This window comes from Vulpes vulpes, chromosome 15 (genome assembly GCF_048418805.1).
Source record: "Vulpes vulpes isolate BD-2025 chromosome 15, VulVul3, whole genome shotgun sequence".
NCBI classification, from domain to species: Eukaryota; Metazoa; Chordata; class Mammalia; order Carnivora; family Canidae; genus Vulpes; species Vulpes vulpes.
In genome coordinates, this window is record NC_132794.1 from 99,630,584 (window position 1) to 99,645,181 (window position 14,598).

General features: G+C 33.4%; 1 protein-coding gene across 4 annotated transcripts in view; it reads left to right on the forward strand.

Moving 5' to 3' along the window:
• The window catches only part of PDCD4 (programmed cell death 4), a 28,719-nt gene extending 14,678 nt beyond the window's left edge, over positions 1-14,041 (forward strand). For all 4 annotated transcript variants that reach the window (XM_025993506.2, XM_072740008.1, XM_025993512.2 and 1 more), the window contains exons 5-12: positions 174-287; positions 3,771-3,992; positions 5,655-5,752; positions 6,825-6,939; positions 10,014-10,121; positions 10,369-10,479; positions 11,113-11,252; positions 13,291-14,041. In XM_025993506.2, coding sequence (XP_025849291.1) covers positions 174-287; positions 3,771-3,992; positions 5,655-5,752; positions 6,825-6,939; positions 10,014-10,121; positions 10,369-10,479; positions 11,113-11,252; positions 13,291-13,351 — 969 coding nt within the window. In that variant the 3' untranslated portion in view covers positions 13,352-14,041. The remainder of the gene's footprint in view (positions 1-173; positions 288-3,770; positions 3,993-5,654; positions 5,753-6,824; positions 6,940-10,013; positions 10,122-10,368; positions 10,480-11,112; positions 11,253-13,290) is intronic.
• The last annotated feature ends 557 nt before the right edge of the window (positions 14,042-14,598 follow it).

The window sequence follows — 14,598 nt, forward strand, 5'->3', positions numbered from 1 at the left end:
ATTGTTTTTATTCCATATTGTTTGTATAACTATTTTAGCTAATTGTTGGACATGGAAATATTTCTAAGAGAACATGAAAAAATGTAGGACTCAAATACCATAGAATCTTTGCTAAATATTCTAATCTTGTCTGAATCGTTATGTCCATTAATTTATAACTCTTTCCCTCCCAGGAGAACTGTGTTTATGAAACTGTAGTTTTGCCTTTGGATGAAACAGCATTTGAGAAGACTTTAACACCAATCATACAGGAATATTTTGAGCATGGAGATACTAATGAAGTTGCGGTAGGTTTAAAATTGGAAGTATGATTTATTTAATATAGTAAAGAAAACACTGTTAAAAGAAAAACATCATATCCAAAATGATCTTGAATCACAGAATAAGTTTAATAAGTATTTATTTAAAGGTTTCATTTATTTATTCATGAGAGACACAGAGAGTAGCAGAGACACAGGCAGAGGGAGAAGCAAACTCCCTGCAGGGAGCCTGATGTGAGACTTGATCCCGGAACTCTGGAATCATGCCCTGAGCTGAAGGCAGATGCTCAGCTGCTGAGCCACCCAGGCGTCCCAAGTTTAAGCATTTTCTTTTGCATAAGCGAATTTCTAAGAAGTGGAGTAAAATTTCTTTAATATAGATTAGCTCTTTCCTTTTTGGCATGTGATGGGGGCTATATGCCATTTTTCCCCCTGAAAAACAGCACAGTAATATTTTAACAATTATTGTAGTTATATATTTTTATAATTTATAGTGTATAAAATAATACTAATAATTTCTAGCATCTATAGACCTTAAACCTTTTCAAGGATCTCAGTTAAAAATGACTGATTTAATTCTATTTTTTTGACATTAATTTAAATGCTCAGGATTAAGATAAAATTTATCTTTGTAGTCTATCCAAAAGAAAGAGAACATAGATGCGAAGATTTGAAAAAGAATATATGCAGAAACCAAGAGAAAAACTGTATTTTTGAAACATAATTTGTAAGATGCCTGGGTGGCTCAGCAGTTGAGCGTTTGCCTTCGCCTCCGGAACTCCAGGATCAAGTCCCACATCGGACTTCCTGCTGGGAGCCTGCTTCTCCCTTTGCCTATGTCTCTGCTTCTCCCTGTGTCTCTCATGAATACATTAATAAAATCTTAAAAAACAAAAAGAAACATAATTTGCATGGGAATATTTCCTGTGTTACGAATTGTTCATAAAGTAAATCTAAAAAGGTAAAATCTACCTAACTAGGATTACAGACTTGAAGTACTAAAATGGCAACTTTTTTTTTTTTTTTTTTTAAGATTTTATTTATTCATGAGAGTGACAGAGAGAGAGGCAGAGACATCATCGGTGGAGGGAGAAGCAGGCTCACTGCAGGGAGCCTGATGTGGGACTCAATCCCAGGACCCCAGGATCATGCCCTGAGCCAAAGGCAGATGCTCAACCACTGAGCCACCTAGGCCTTCCCCCCCTTTTTTTTCAAATTGCAATTCTTTGAAGGCTCTTATAATTTTTTTTAAAAAATATTTTATTTATTTATTTATGATAGACACAGAGAGAGAGAGGCAGAGACACAGGCTCCATGCAGGGAGCCAGACGTGGGACTTGATCCCAGGTCTCCAGGATCACGCCCCGGGCCAAAGGTAGACGCCAAACTGCTGCGCCACCCAGGGATCCCATGAAGGCTTTTATAATTTAGACTCTTATACTTCATACTGGGCTTTCTTAGTTTGTCTGATACCATGAGATCTGATATCCTTAGATTTGTAGGATTTGAACATAAATATTTGTTGGGTTTTTCAAAGATTTTATTTATTTGACAGAGAGAGAGAGAGAGCACAAGCAGGGGAGTAGCAGAGAGAGGCTCTCTACTGAGCAGGGAGCCTGACGTGTGGCTCAATCTCAGGACCCTGGGATCATGACCTGAGCAGAAGGCAGATGCTTAACAGACTGAGCCACCCAGGTGCTCCTAAAACAAATATTCATTCAGTACATACCATGTGAAGGAATTTGTAATAGGTTTTTCCTGCCCTTCTGAAGCTTGGTCAAGTGAGGAGAAATGATATTATAAACAGATTATTAAAATAAAATGTAAAGCCCTCTGTTGTAGAGGTAGAGTTTAAGTATTATAGGGGCAGACCATTGAAATCCTATCTAGGGCAGCCCCAGTGGCTCAGCAGTTGAGCATCTGCCTTTGGCCCAGGGCATGATCCTGGAGACCTGGGATCAAGTTCCACATCAGGCTCCCTGCATGGAGCCTGCTTCTCCCTCTGCCTGTGTCTCTGCCTCTCTCTCTCTCTCTCTTTCTCTCTCTCTCTGTCCCTCATGAATAAATAAATAAAAAATCTTAAAAAAAAAATGAAATCCTATCTACCTAGCATGGGATTAGTGGTATACTATGTATACTTATTAACTGAGTAGTACTATAAGCACAGTGTTACGGAAGCATAAAATTGAGATGATTCTGAGCTACATAAGAATGATTAGAAGTTTGCCAGGGTAAGATGGTTGAAGAGTTTTCCAGAAAGGAGAAGTATCCTGTTTATTTTTTAAGATTTTATTTTTTTATTCATGACAGAGAAACAGAGATATAGGCAGAGGGAGGAACAGGCTCCCTGTAGGAACCTGATGTGGGACTCGATCCCAGGACATGGAGTTCACACCCTGAGCGAAAGGTAGACACTCAGCCACTGAGCTACCCAAGTGTTCTGAGAAGTATCATGTTTAAAGGCAGTGAGTTAGTTCAAGCACAGTTCAGGAAAGATGAAATTCAGTGGGAAGAAACTGTTAACAAGGACAGCATTAGGTGGCTGTGAAAATAGTTCTGGCACCCTTTTAGCCGTATAACACGGTTTAAATACTTTGATAGATCTATAAGTAAAAGGGAAGGTACTCTAAGTTACTCTGAGGAACTGATTTACAAGTTAGCCTCTAGGGACATACTGCCTATATTCAACTTCCAACTTGGCCACTCCAGCTATATGTCCTTAGCAAATACTCAATTTTTCATTACTTTGGGTATGATGATACCTCCCTGAAAGGGTTGAGTCTTAAATAAGATAATAGAAACTAAAGTGGCTGTTACAATGCTTGATACATTATATACAGTAGTTAGTATTAGCAGCTGCTATTATATTTTTAATAGGAAAATTTGACTTAATCCCAGCATTTAAAGAAATAACTTGACTTAAAAACAATGGTTTAAGATCTTCTTTTAAACTTATATGAACAGTATAAAGTAAACTCTGGTGGGAAGAGAAAACTTAGAGGAAAGGTAGACTATAAACAGCTTATGATAATATAAAATGAATCTTACCACAAATATTCGTAGAAAAAATATTCCTAGAAATTAGGAACACCTGACTGGCTCAGTTGGAAGAGTATGTGACTCTTGATCTTGGGGTTGTGAGTTTGAGCCCCATATTGGTTTTGAGATTATTTAAATAAAATTTCTTTTAGAATTATAAGACACAGGGTTAATTAATTCCTAAAATCAAACTTATTAGCAGTATATAGCTTAATACTGTCTTAGGTATGATTCACATTCTTGAGTTCGGTGATGTTCAGATAGTTAAAGCTTGCCAAATGGATCAACATTTAATTTATATGCATAGAAAGATGTATTTATCCTATTCTACAAAATTGACTGCTTTTCTGATTATTTCCAGAGGAAAAGGTAAGGATATATGGATAAAATCTTGAATTTTCAAAAATAAAATTATATTGAATCAAAGGCAATTGACATACTTTTTAGTTTTTTTTTTTCCTTTTTTAATAGGAAATGCTAAGAGATTTAAACCTTGGTGAAATGAAGAGTGGGGTACCAGTGTTGGCAGTGTCCTTGGCATTGGAGGGAAAGGCTAGTCATAGAGAAATGACATCTAAGCTGCTTTCTGACCTTTGTGGGACAGTAATGAGCACAAATGATGTAGAAAAATCATTTGACAAATTATTGAAAGATCTACCTGAACTGGCATTGGATACTCCTAGAGCACCACAGGTTTGTGGCTCTTCTTTTTATTCATTCTCTTCCCCACTACACTTCCAATTATAGAAATAATTCATGTTCCTTGGAAATTTTAGTAGATAAAGAGGACAAAATGACCTGTATTTTTTACCACACAAAAATAGCCCTCTGACATTTTAGTGTATTTTTGTCTAGCTGTTTTTCTTTTTCTTTTTCAAACACAGTTTTCATCATACTATAATTTTATATTTTGCTTTTCTACCCATGCTCTATATAGTTTGTAGTTCATTGCTTTTGCTGTCTTTATATTCTCTATTATATGTGATTAAGCTATTGTATGAGCTAGGATTTTAAAAATATGTAGATTGTTATAATTGAAGATTGAATTGGCTTGAGTGATGTTTACTATAAAAAGAATCATAAAAAAAGAATCATAAATAAGTCTGTTCTCTTTTATAGCTTTGTGGGGAAATAATTAGAAAATTCATGATTTATGTTGCTGTTTAGATTCTGTTCTCAGAGCCTTATATTTTTATTAGATTTGATACATGCTGATACTATAATGTGACTTTCTGGTTTGAAAATGAAAATGTGTGAAATTGTTGCTATTGACCAAAGTTTTAAATCAAGGTAGGAGTTTAATTTAGGAATAGAGTTATAGGTCAGTTAATTGTTTCTGTTATACTGTTTCTGTTATACTTTCCTATGACTGATGGTAGTCTGTGTAAGGTATTGAGCTATGATTCAGGTATGGACTTTTTTTTTTGCTTTTTGTAGCAGTACTCATATTAAAAAACTGATTACATAAATACATATTATAGAATTTTTGAAAAATAAAGTCAAAAGGAAGAAAGGCCAGCAAAAATAACCTTTGTTAATTAACATTTTGGTGTTAAATCTGTTTTACTTTCTGTGGGTATGATTTTTTATGTATGATTTTTATATATCCTTGCATTTTTTGTTTTAAAAATGAAATTACACTGTATGTGCTATTTTATAATCTTCATTTTTCTTACACCATAAAATGTGGTAAATGTATTCCCTAATGACCACATAGTATACCATCTTATGTATCATTTAACCATACCCTTATTGTTGGACTCTAGAGTCGTTTCTAATTTTTGTAAGCAATAATGCTATGAAAAGGAGTGCCTGGCTGGTTCAATCTGTGGAATAGGTGACTTTTGGTCTCAGGGTCATGAGCTCAAGTCTTACATTGGATGTGAAGCTGACTTTAACAACAGCAAAAAGAAATAATTCTGTGAATATACTTTTAGATAGAAACTTCTACACAAAGTTTTCTCCATACAATAAATTATTTTGATCAAAGAATTTTTGAGAAAACCTAGTCCTATGTTTTTGTTTGATTCTAGAAGAGAGTTTTCTCTTGAATTTAGGCCATTGGCTTAACAAATATTTTTGACTATACTATGTTTCAGGCAGGTATTGGGAAATTCAGTATTGAGCAAAACTGATGTGTGTCTGCCCCATGGTACTTATCTTGAAGGTTAAGATGTGGGAGCATAAGCCAACCATAACTAGCAGGTGCTAAATTGATGTCTTTGAATGTTCCGACATGTCTTAGATATTGACTGTGTAATTCAGTCAGTCTTCATCATTGGTGTGTTTAGAAATTGTGTCCTGTAAAGGTTTATTTTAGGGTGTTTTATATAGCTTTTTTTTTTCTTATTGTAGTTGGTGGGCCAGTTTATTGCTAGAGCTGTTGGAGATGGAATTTTATGTAATACCTATATTGATAGTTACAAAGGAACTGTAGATTGTGTACAGGCTAGGTAAGTAAATTAATTTTCCTACTTAGAATTTCAAAAGGGGAAAATTCTACAGGATTTATTGAAATGATATTTGAATTAATCAGACATTGTAGACATCTGTCATTTGTGTGCATTCTCCATGCTAAAATTGAGAGATTGTTGACATGATATTAACAGGAAGAAGATATATTATAATGTAGAAGTTTGGGATCTTAGCTAAACCATCAGCTACCTTTATGTCACACCTCTCTTCCCTGGGCCTCAGTTTCCTTATTTATAAAATGGAAGATTGCACTGAGAATATTTAAGGTCTGTTCAAGATTTTACATTCTGTAATTATTTAATATTCTGATAAGATGGATAGTATTAACAAAGGAGCCCTATTTCCTATTTTATATTTATCTGCTACAGCAATATTAGGAAATAGTGTTTTTTCACTCTTGGTCTTTGGTATAATTTAAGCTAAATGTAATATTTGGGAGTCATCTGTATGATTTTTAGAATTTTCTAGAAACATAGATTTGGTCCTAGCCGTGTATTAGATCTTAGGTATAGATCTTAACTTAATTTTTTAGGACTATACAGATCAGAGTACAGTGATTGCCCTGGTGGGAAGGTGTAGATCTATGTAAAAGTTAAGTTTTATGCAAAATGTTTTTTCTTAGTATAATTATTTTGTAATAAGTTTAGTTTTTTTTGACTGAGAAATAAAAATGAGTATGAGAATAATGAGAAAAGTAACTTTTTTTTTTTTTTTGCTCCCAACTTTTTATTTTAAAAAGTTGCTTTTTAAAAGACTTTTGAGTTGCTTTTATGTTACAAGAAAACTTTTAGGGATGCCTGGGTGGCTCAGCAGTTGAGCATCTGCCTTTGGCTCAGGGTGTGATCCTAGGGTCCAGGGTCAAGTCCCACATCAGGCTCCTTGAAGGGAGCCTGCTTCTCCCTCTGCGTATGTCTCTGCTTCTCTCTCTGTGTCTCTCATGAGTAAATAAATAAAATCTTAAAAAAAAACAAACTTTTAAGTCAGCCTCAAACATGTCCAAGTTGTCACAAATATTTGTTGTTATTGTGTGTTTTTTTTTTTTTTTGGTAGAGCTGCTCTGGACAAGGCTACTGTGCTCCTGAGTATGTCTAAAGGTGGAAAGCGCAAAGACAGCGTGTGGGGTTCTGGAGGTGGACAGCAGTCTGTTAATCATCTTGTTAAAGAGGTAACTACTGGGTATTGTCTTTAACTTAATTTACATGTATTTTTTTTAGGGAAGTAAACTATGCCCTCTAGCTGGCATTTTTGCAGAGAAAAATTAAGTTCAGGCTTAAAGCTACTGATGGAAAATTGGATAACCTTCGTATATTTGGCTTTATACCCTGGTGCTATAAATTATACAATAATTATATAATTGTTATTAAATTTTTATGGTTTCTGACTTAAAAGTAAGACTAAGTTAAAAAGGCTTTCAAAGGAGGGCTGTATTTGAACCTCAAAGGAATGCCTGAAATCCTTTTTATATTGATTTTTAAAATTTTTTAGATACTGTCAAAATAAGACTTCCTATTTTGTAGTTACTCAATAAAGAACTATATTTTTATATATTAATAATTTGAAACTGGATACTCTTAGATTATAAGTGATGAATTATGAACACTAGGGTAGATCAGAGTAGTAAATTTTTGTAAGGAAATTCACTACCTGTATGCATGCTTTAAAAGTAAAAATTATTTATTGCATTAAAATGCAAGATTTATAATCTATGGATTTTTTTTTCTGGCAATAAAGTAATATTCTGTAACAGGAAACGAGAAAAGGTAATCTTATTTGCAGATTGTTAAGAAAATTAGAAGATTTATAGCTCATGTGCTTCTGATTTTTGAGTATAATCTTTTCATGTGACTAGAGTTTTGATATTTAATCTTTTAATGATAATGCGTTTCTAGTTTGGGGGTTAAGGAGCTGAAAGTACAGATTTTTGACCAGTTTGCTTTTCTATATCTTAAGGTAGATAAGCTGGTGTTTGTAATATCATGATCGCAATATTTGCTTTTAAAAAAATTTTCAAGTCGTTAGGAAGATTGAGGTATAAACACAGTCAAGATATCGGCATTTTGTCAAGAAAATTACATAAAAGGCATCTAGATGGGAAAGGAAGAAGTAAAACTATTTGTTCTCAGATGACATGTTCTGTATACAGAAAATCTGAATCTACAAAAAAAAAAAAAAAATGAAAACAACCAAACTGTCAACAAAATAAATGAATTCAAGGTTGTAGAATATAAGATCAATATACAATATTCAGTTCTAGTTCTATACACTAGCAATGAATGATATGAAGTGAAATTAAGAAACAGTTGCTTTTACAATAGAATTAAAAGAATACTAAAATGCTTAAGAATAAATTTAACAAAAGAAGTGCAGTTCTTGTACACAAAAACTGCAAAACATTGTTGAAATGAATTACACCTAAATACGTAGAAAGATATCCAAATATCCTGTGTTTATGGATTGGAAGACATAATATCGTTAAGATGGTAATGGTCAGAGCACCTGGCTTTCTCAGGTGGAGGAGCTTGTGACTCTTGCTCTCAGGGTTATGAGTTTGAGCCCCATATTGGGTGTAGAGATTACTAAGAAAAAAAAAAAAACTTAAAAAAAAAAAAAGATGGCAGTACTCCCTTAAAATTAGTATTTTGAGAGACTGCCAAACTATTTTATGTGAATTATCTCAACCAAAAAATAGTCAAGATAAAAGTTGAAATAAAACTACCAATATAGGAGTGTGAGGTTGACATGATCTGGATTTTCATTTATTTTTACATGGGAGGATAGTTGGACCAAGAGGACTTTTAGAAATGTATACATGTTTTTATAATTTATCATTCTAGGGCACATGGGTGGCTCAGTGGTTGAGCATCTGCTTTTGGCTCAGGGCATCCTGGGATCAAGTCCTACATCAGGTTCCCCACAGGGAGCCTGCTTCTCCCTCTGCCTGGGTTTCTCCCTCTCTCTGTGTCTCTCATGAATAAATAAATAAAATATTAAAAAAATAATTATTCTAGAAAAATGCATGGAACCCGATAGGAAACATTTAAATACTTTGAGTTGCATAACAAAGTTACAAAACTATAATAAGTAATATAATTTAAATAATAAATGTATTACCTTATAATTATAAAAACACTTTAGTCAAATGCCATGCTTTAAATGTTTACTTTCCTAAAGCAGGATAATAGGAATTATTAGGATGTTTTCTATTGATCAAATTTTATTTTACCTTTCATGAAAATACATTGCAGGAGTTGAAGTCAAAGAGACTTAAATGAGATTATTTAACAGCCCGCATTCATTGAGCATGTACTGGGTGCAGAGGTGATTTTAACAGGCAGTTAAAACTATAGGGAAGAACATTCTGATTGAAGTGCTTGTGCTGGAAAACTTTTTCACCTTTTCTCTGGAGTCATAGAGGTTATTGTGTTTGAACAAGAAAGTCAAGTCTTGCCTCTTTAGCTACAACTAGAAGCAGAATTGCTGATGAACATCTTAGATAATGGGTTTCAAATCCTTAGCTGTAGAGAAAAGAGAAAGTATATAAACATTTTGCTCTGTATAGTAAAGCTCTATTATCATCACTCATTTTTTTGGCTGCTAGTGCACTGTTTAAGGTCATCCTGATGGAAGTGAAAGTTTGTGACACTTTATTAAAAATATATTTTGAGACTTTCAGTCAGTGCCCTCTAGTGGTCTTTAAAATCCCTTGTTTTATAGTGAGCACTGAAGTACTATGGTTACAACTCAAGCCACGTACATCTAAAGACTACTAGATCTCAGTGATCATTAAGACACACTGAAGCACTGTATTCTCTTTATAATTATGAACCACTTAAAAATTGGAGGTTTACTTTTTAATTATGAAAAAAACTTGTAATAGTGTCAAGTCTCTATGTTCTTACACAGCTGTTTGTGATCTTTGAGAGTAAATAAATCGTATAGGCAAAAAGCAGTTCTTTTTGGTAAAAATTAGGAATTTTAGGGGTGCCTTGGTTGCTTAGTTGATTGAGCATCAGAATTTTGGTTTTGGTTCAGGTCCTGGTCTGGCATTTGTGGGATGGAGCCCCACCACGGGTTCTGTGCTGGGTGTGGAGTTTGCTTCAGATTCTCCCTCTGGCCTTTGCCCCTCTGTGCAGCATGTGCGTGGGCACGTTCACGCTCTCTCTCTAAAAAAATGAATGAATAAAATCTTTAAAAAATAAAAATTAGGAATTCTAACATTTCAATTTTTAAATTTGATAGATTGATATGCTGCTGAAAGAGTATTTACTCTCTGGAGACATATCTGAAGCTGAACATTGCCTTAAGGAATTGGAAGTACCTCATTTTCACCATGAGCTTGTATATGAAGTAAGATTACTTTGACATTCCAAAGAGAATTATTAAGTGTTCCTTTTTGAACCATCATGACTTAATGCTTCTTTAGGAGTATATGTCTTTTTTTTTCCTTTTTTAAAAATTTAATGTTCAGGGAGTAAGTTTTTAAAACATTTTTGTAATGATTATAATTACATACCAGACCAAAGCGATCTGATACATTTTAGGAGCAGTTTCTTACATGAATTAATGACCAAACATTCGTTCATTCAATTTTTAGGCCATTGTAATGGTTTTAGAGTCAACTGGAGAAAGTACATTTAAGATGATTTTGGATTTATTAAAATCTCTTTGGAAATCTTCTACCATTACTCTAGACCAAATGAAAAGAGTAAGTATAACATTTTGAATACTTTTTAGACTTATACCTTAAATGTAAAATGTTTGAATAAAGATTATGAGTTGTCAATGAAATGTTCTTTTAGGTATGTTTAATAGTACTGTGCCTATAGTGTTGTTTTTTTTTGTTTTTAATGGTTGTGGTTATTTGACCTCTTGTAGCCATTTCTTGGAACGCAACACTTTATTGGGTTTTTGAACTTTTTTCTTTTTTTTAAGATGTGATTGTTCTTCCTCAGGAGTTCTGTTTTTAAGTTATGATAGTTTCTATTTTATATCTGGCAACAAACATGAACATGATCTTTTAACAAATACACTTTAAAGCATTTAATTTATTCATATTTGTGAGATTCTTGTCTTACATTTTTAAAAAGTGTGGTAAGTGTATATAGAGAAGTAGATAGTGAAGAAATATGTCCAATGTCTGAAATCTACCTAAGCTCTTTCGAGAGAACAGTTTTAAAGAAAATATACGTACTATTTTTCAAGGATCAGATCTGGATTAGATCAGTCTAATTTTATGGACATTTAAGGCCTTAACTGTAGCTTGATGACAGTGATGGGTTGTATGGCATTATGTATTTCATTTGGGCTAACAATTCTGTATATAATTTTATTGTTTTAGGGTTATGAGAGAATTTACAATGAAATTCCGGACATTAATCTGGATGTCCCACATTCATACTCTGTACTTGAGCGATTTGTAGAAGAATGTTTTCAGGCTGGAATAATTTCCAAACAACTCAGAGATCTTTGTCCTTCGAGGTATGTTATTACTTTTTCCACGTAAAGTATTGGTGGCATGTTTGGAAGGCTAAGGTAATTTTCTGTCATTCCAGAAAAATAACACTATCTCCCCTGAAGCCACTCAAGAGTGAAAATCATCTGTTGTGAGCATATGGGAAAACAAGGGCGAAGTTTATTTTGCCCTTGGGCAAAGGGGTACTTCATGAACCCTTGGTTCATTGGAAGGAAACTAACTCTGTGTAATAGTTCTTTGTACTCGGTTCTGTTCTAAGTAGTTGAAATATTCACAGTAGATATTATTTGCCAGTAAGATGAGAAAATTGAGGTTTAAAAAAATAAAAAAAGAAAAAAGAAAATTGAGGTTTAAGGAAGTGTAATATACCTTTTCTAAGGTCACACGTAGTAGAGGCCAAGGATGAATCCTTACCTTTCCTGGCTTCAAAGATGTAGGCTCCCTCCTGTACTCCATGTAGCTTCTTTTTGCTCCTTCATGGAATGGAGAATTGAGGCTAATTGGACAAGTGTGTGTGCATGATTCTTTGGAGATGATCTGTTTGCACTACTAGGATCTCTTTGAGATATTGATGAATTTTTTTGTGGCTAAAAGAAAGCTTATAATGAAGTTTATAAATAAATAGATATAAATGATAGGCTTGTGTACATCTGCTTTATGAAGATTGTTTTTGTAATTTTTAATCTGAAAAAATTACAAAGCTTTGTCTGTTTTTATTGAAGTGGATTGTGAGAATTAAATCTCAGAAAAATAGTTCCTGGTAGTGTCTTTTGCTTTACAAAATTTAGAAGCCATTAAGAGAGGAGAACGGCTTTAATGGCTTTGATAAAAATGTTTGAAAATATAGGTCTCTAAAAATATGTAAATATGTAAATAGATCTCTGCTTGGTGACGGCATCATTTATGTGCCAAGTAGTATATACAAGTAAAAACTGTCAACTTTGGTAAGAGTTCTTGCTTCTTGCTACTTATTGCTTTGTTCCCCATTTCAGTTTCCTAATATTATGTCTGAAGCTTTTATGTGCAGGAAAATGTAGCTGATTTCTACTTAGACTATGAAAAGGGGTCAGCACTTTGGCACTAGCTTTTTAAGATTTTCAGCCTCTGTTCACAAGTCTAACTGGTCATTTCTATTGTGGCTTTTACTCTCACGGATCAGTTAAGGAGATACCTAAATGTTCTTTTTATGCCATAGAATTTTGACTTTTTAATCCTCTACCCATTAGCTTAGTTGAGTGAAGTGCATATTTGTGTGTGGTATTGAATGCTTGCGCATGTTGGTCTAGGGTCAGAGAATGAGGGCTAGTCCTGAGCAAACTGTTTTCCACTTATTGCTTTAGGCTGCTGATCAACTGTTGCTACTGCTTATAGCTACATGCAGCCTAAGTGTAGTTACAGTATGAAGCAAGGCCTCTTGAGTTTGAAATAGCAGGAATCCCGAAATGGGGCATAGAACAGAATTAATTGGGTGTAGTTACAGTATGAAGCAAGGCCTCTTGAGTTTGAAATAGCAGGAATCCCGAAATGGGGCATAGAACACAATTAATTGGGTTCTGATTTGTTTGTCCATGTACAGGTTATGGCTTTTCTAGATTTGATGGAAAATTACAAAAAATTTTTAAACATGGATGTTTTCATAGGTTCTGTAGCTCTAGTTTGCATAATTCCAAATCATATTGTCTTTGACTCGTTTAGTTTTTAAATACTAAAAGCATAATTGAAGGAAATATTAAAATTCTAAATAGCATGTTTGCTTTATATTTTAACTTTAACATGACTCCATTTGGACAATGAACTTATTTCAATAATTAAGCTTTTATTTAACTAAAAACTGCTTAGATTAGCAAGTTCATTTAATTTGTTATATTCTAGGATATATAGCAGGGAAACAGTCTTTTTCAAAAGAATTAGAGGCACGCTCACTTTTTTTCTTTTTTTTAACGTAATGACTAACCAAAAGAACCCATGGGCTTTCTTTTGTTTCTTTTTGGTCTTTAGTCAAAATTGGTATCCATTTTCATGTTTGTGTTCTTTCCGTTACAGGGGCAGAAAACGTTTTGTAAGTGAAGGAGATGGAGGTCGTCTTAAACCAGAAAGCTACTGAATATAAGAACTCTTACAGTCTTAGATGTTATTAAAAAATATAAATATATCTGAATTGTAAGAGTTAGCACAGGTGTTTTGTTTTTGTGGTTTTTTTTTTTTTTAAGCACTTGTTTTTGGGTACAAGGCATTTCTGAAATTTTATAAACTTACAATTTAAGGGGAATTTTTAAAGGAAATGTTTTCTTTTCTTTTTTTTTTTTTTTTTTTTTTTTTTGAGGGACAGAAGAGTAACCACTTCTTAAGTGGAATATTCTCATAAGCTACCTTTTGTAAGTGCCATGTTTATGCCCTAATCATTCCAAGTTTTGCATTGATGTCTGACTGCCACTCCTTTCTTTCAAGGACAGTGTTTTTGTAGTAAAATCACTGGTTTATACAAAGCTTTATTTAGGGGGTGAAGTTAAGCTGCTAAAAACCCCATGTTGGCTGCTGCTGTTGGAATACTGTGCTTTGGGAGGAAAAAAAAAAAAGGAAAAAAGTTATTTCTTTGTCTTAAAGAATTTTAAGAAAATGAGTTAGTCATAAGACTTATTCATTTTTCCAGGGAACATATTGATTGGTCTTAAAGACTAGACAGTTAGATAAATGGTGGCTGGAACATCTATTTTTCTACAAAACTGGAAAAATGAACCCGGTTCTAAAAGAATGTATGACAAAATAAAACATGTGAAGCAGTGTTGATTCTTTATTGGGAGTACATTTATTTTAGGCCTTTTTAAAAACTTTTATCTTACACAGCAAATTTTAAATCCTATCGAGGAGCATATTTGAAGCTAGTGAATTTAAACTTTGGTCTTTGCAAACTTTTAAATCAAAAAGTATAATAGTAAATTCTTTTAATATCTGTGGGAAATGCATACATGTTTTTTGATCTTATCTATAAAGCTCAATGAAATTTGTAAAATATATCTTTCATCATTCTTGTTACTACTACTGTTTGTGTTATAAAAAATTATCTTCAGAGACTCAAAAAATTTTGCATTTATTCAGTGTCTGAGAAGATAGTAGCTACCAATAAGTAATAGTTCTCTAAAGAATGAGCACATTTCTAACCTCTTTTGCAGAGTCTAATTATTCAGCAAGGCCTCAAGGTCTATGCTAATTTAAATTTTCTATCACTGATTGTAGCAACCAGCTGAGAATTATATTCAGAATTTACAAAGGTATTCTTAGGAATATGCCTGTTACAGGGTTAGGCAGTCTCTTAGAACTAAAACTCCAAATTTAATGTTCATATTTATCTCA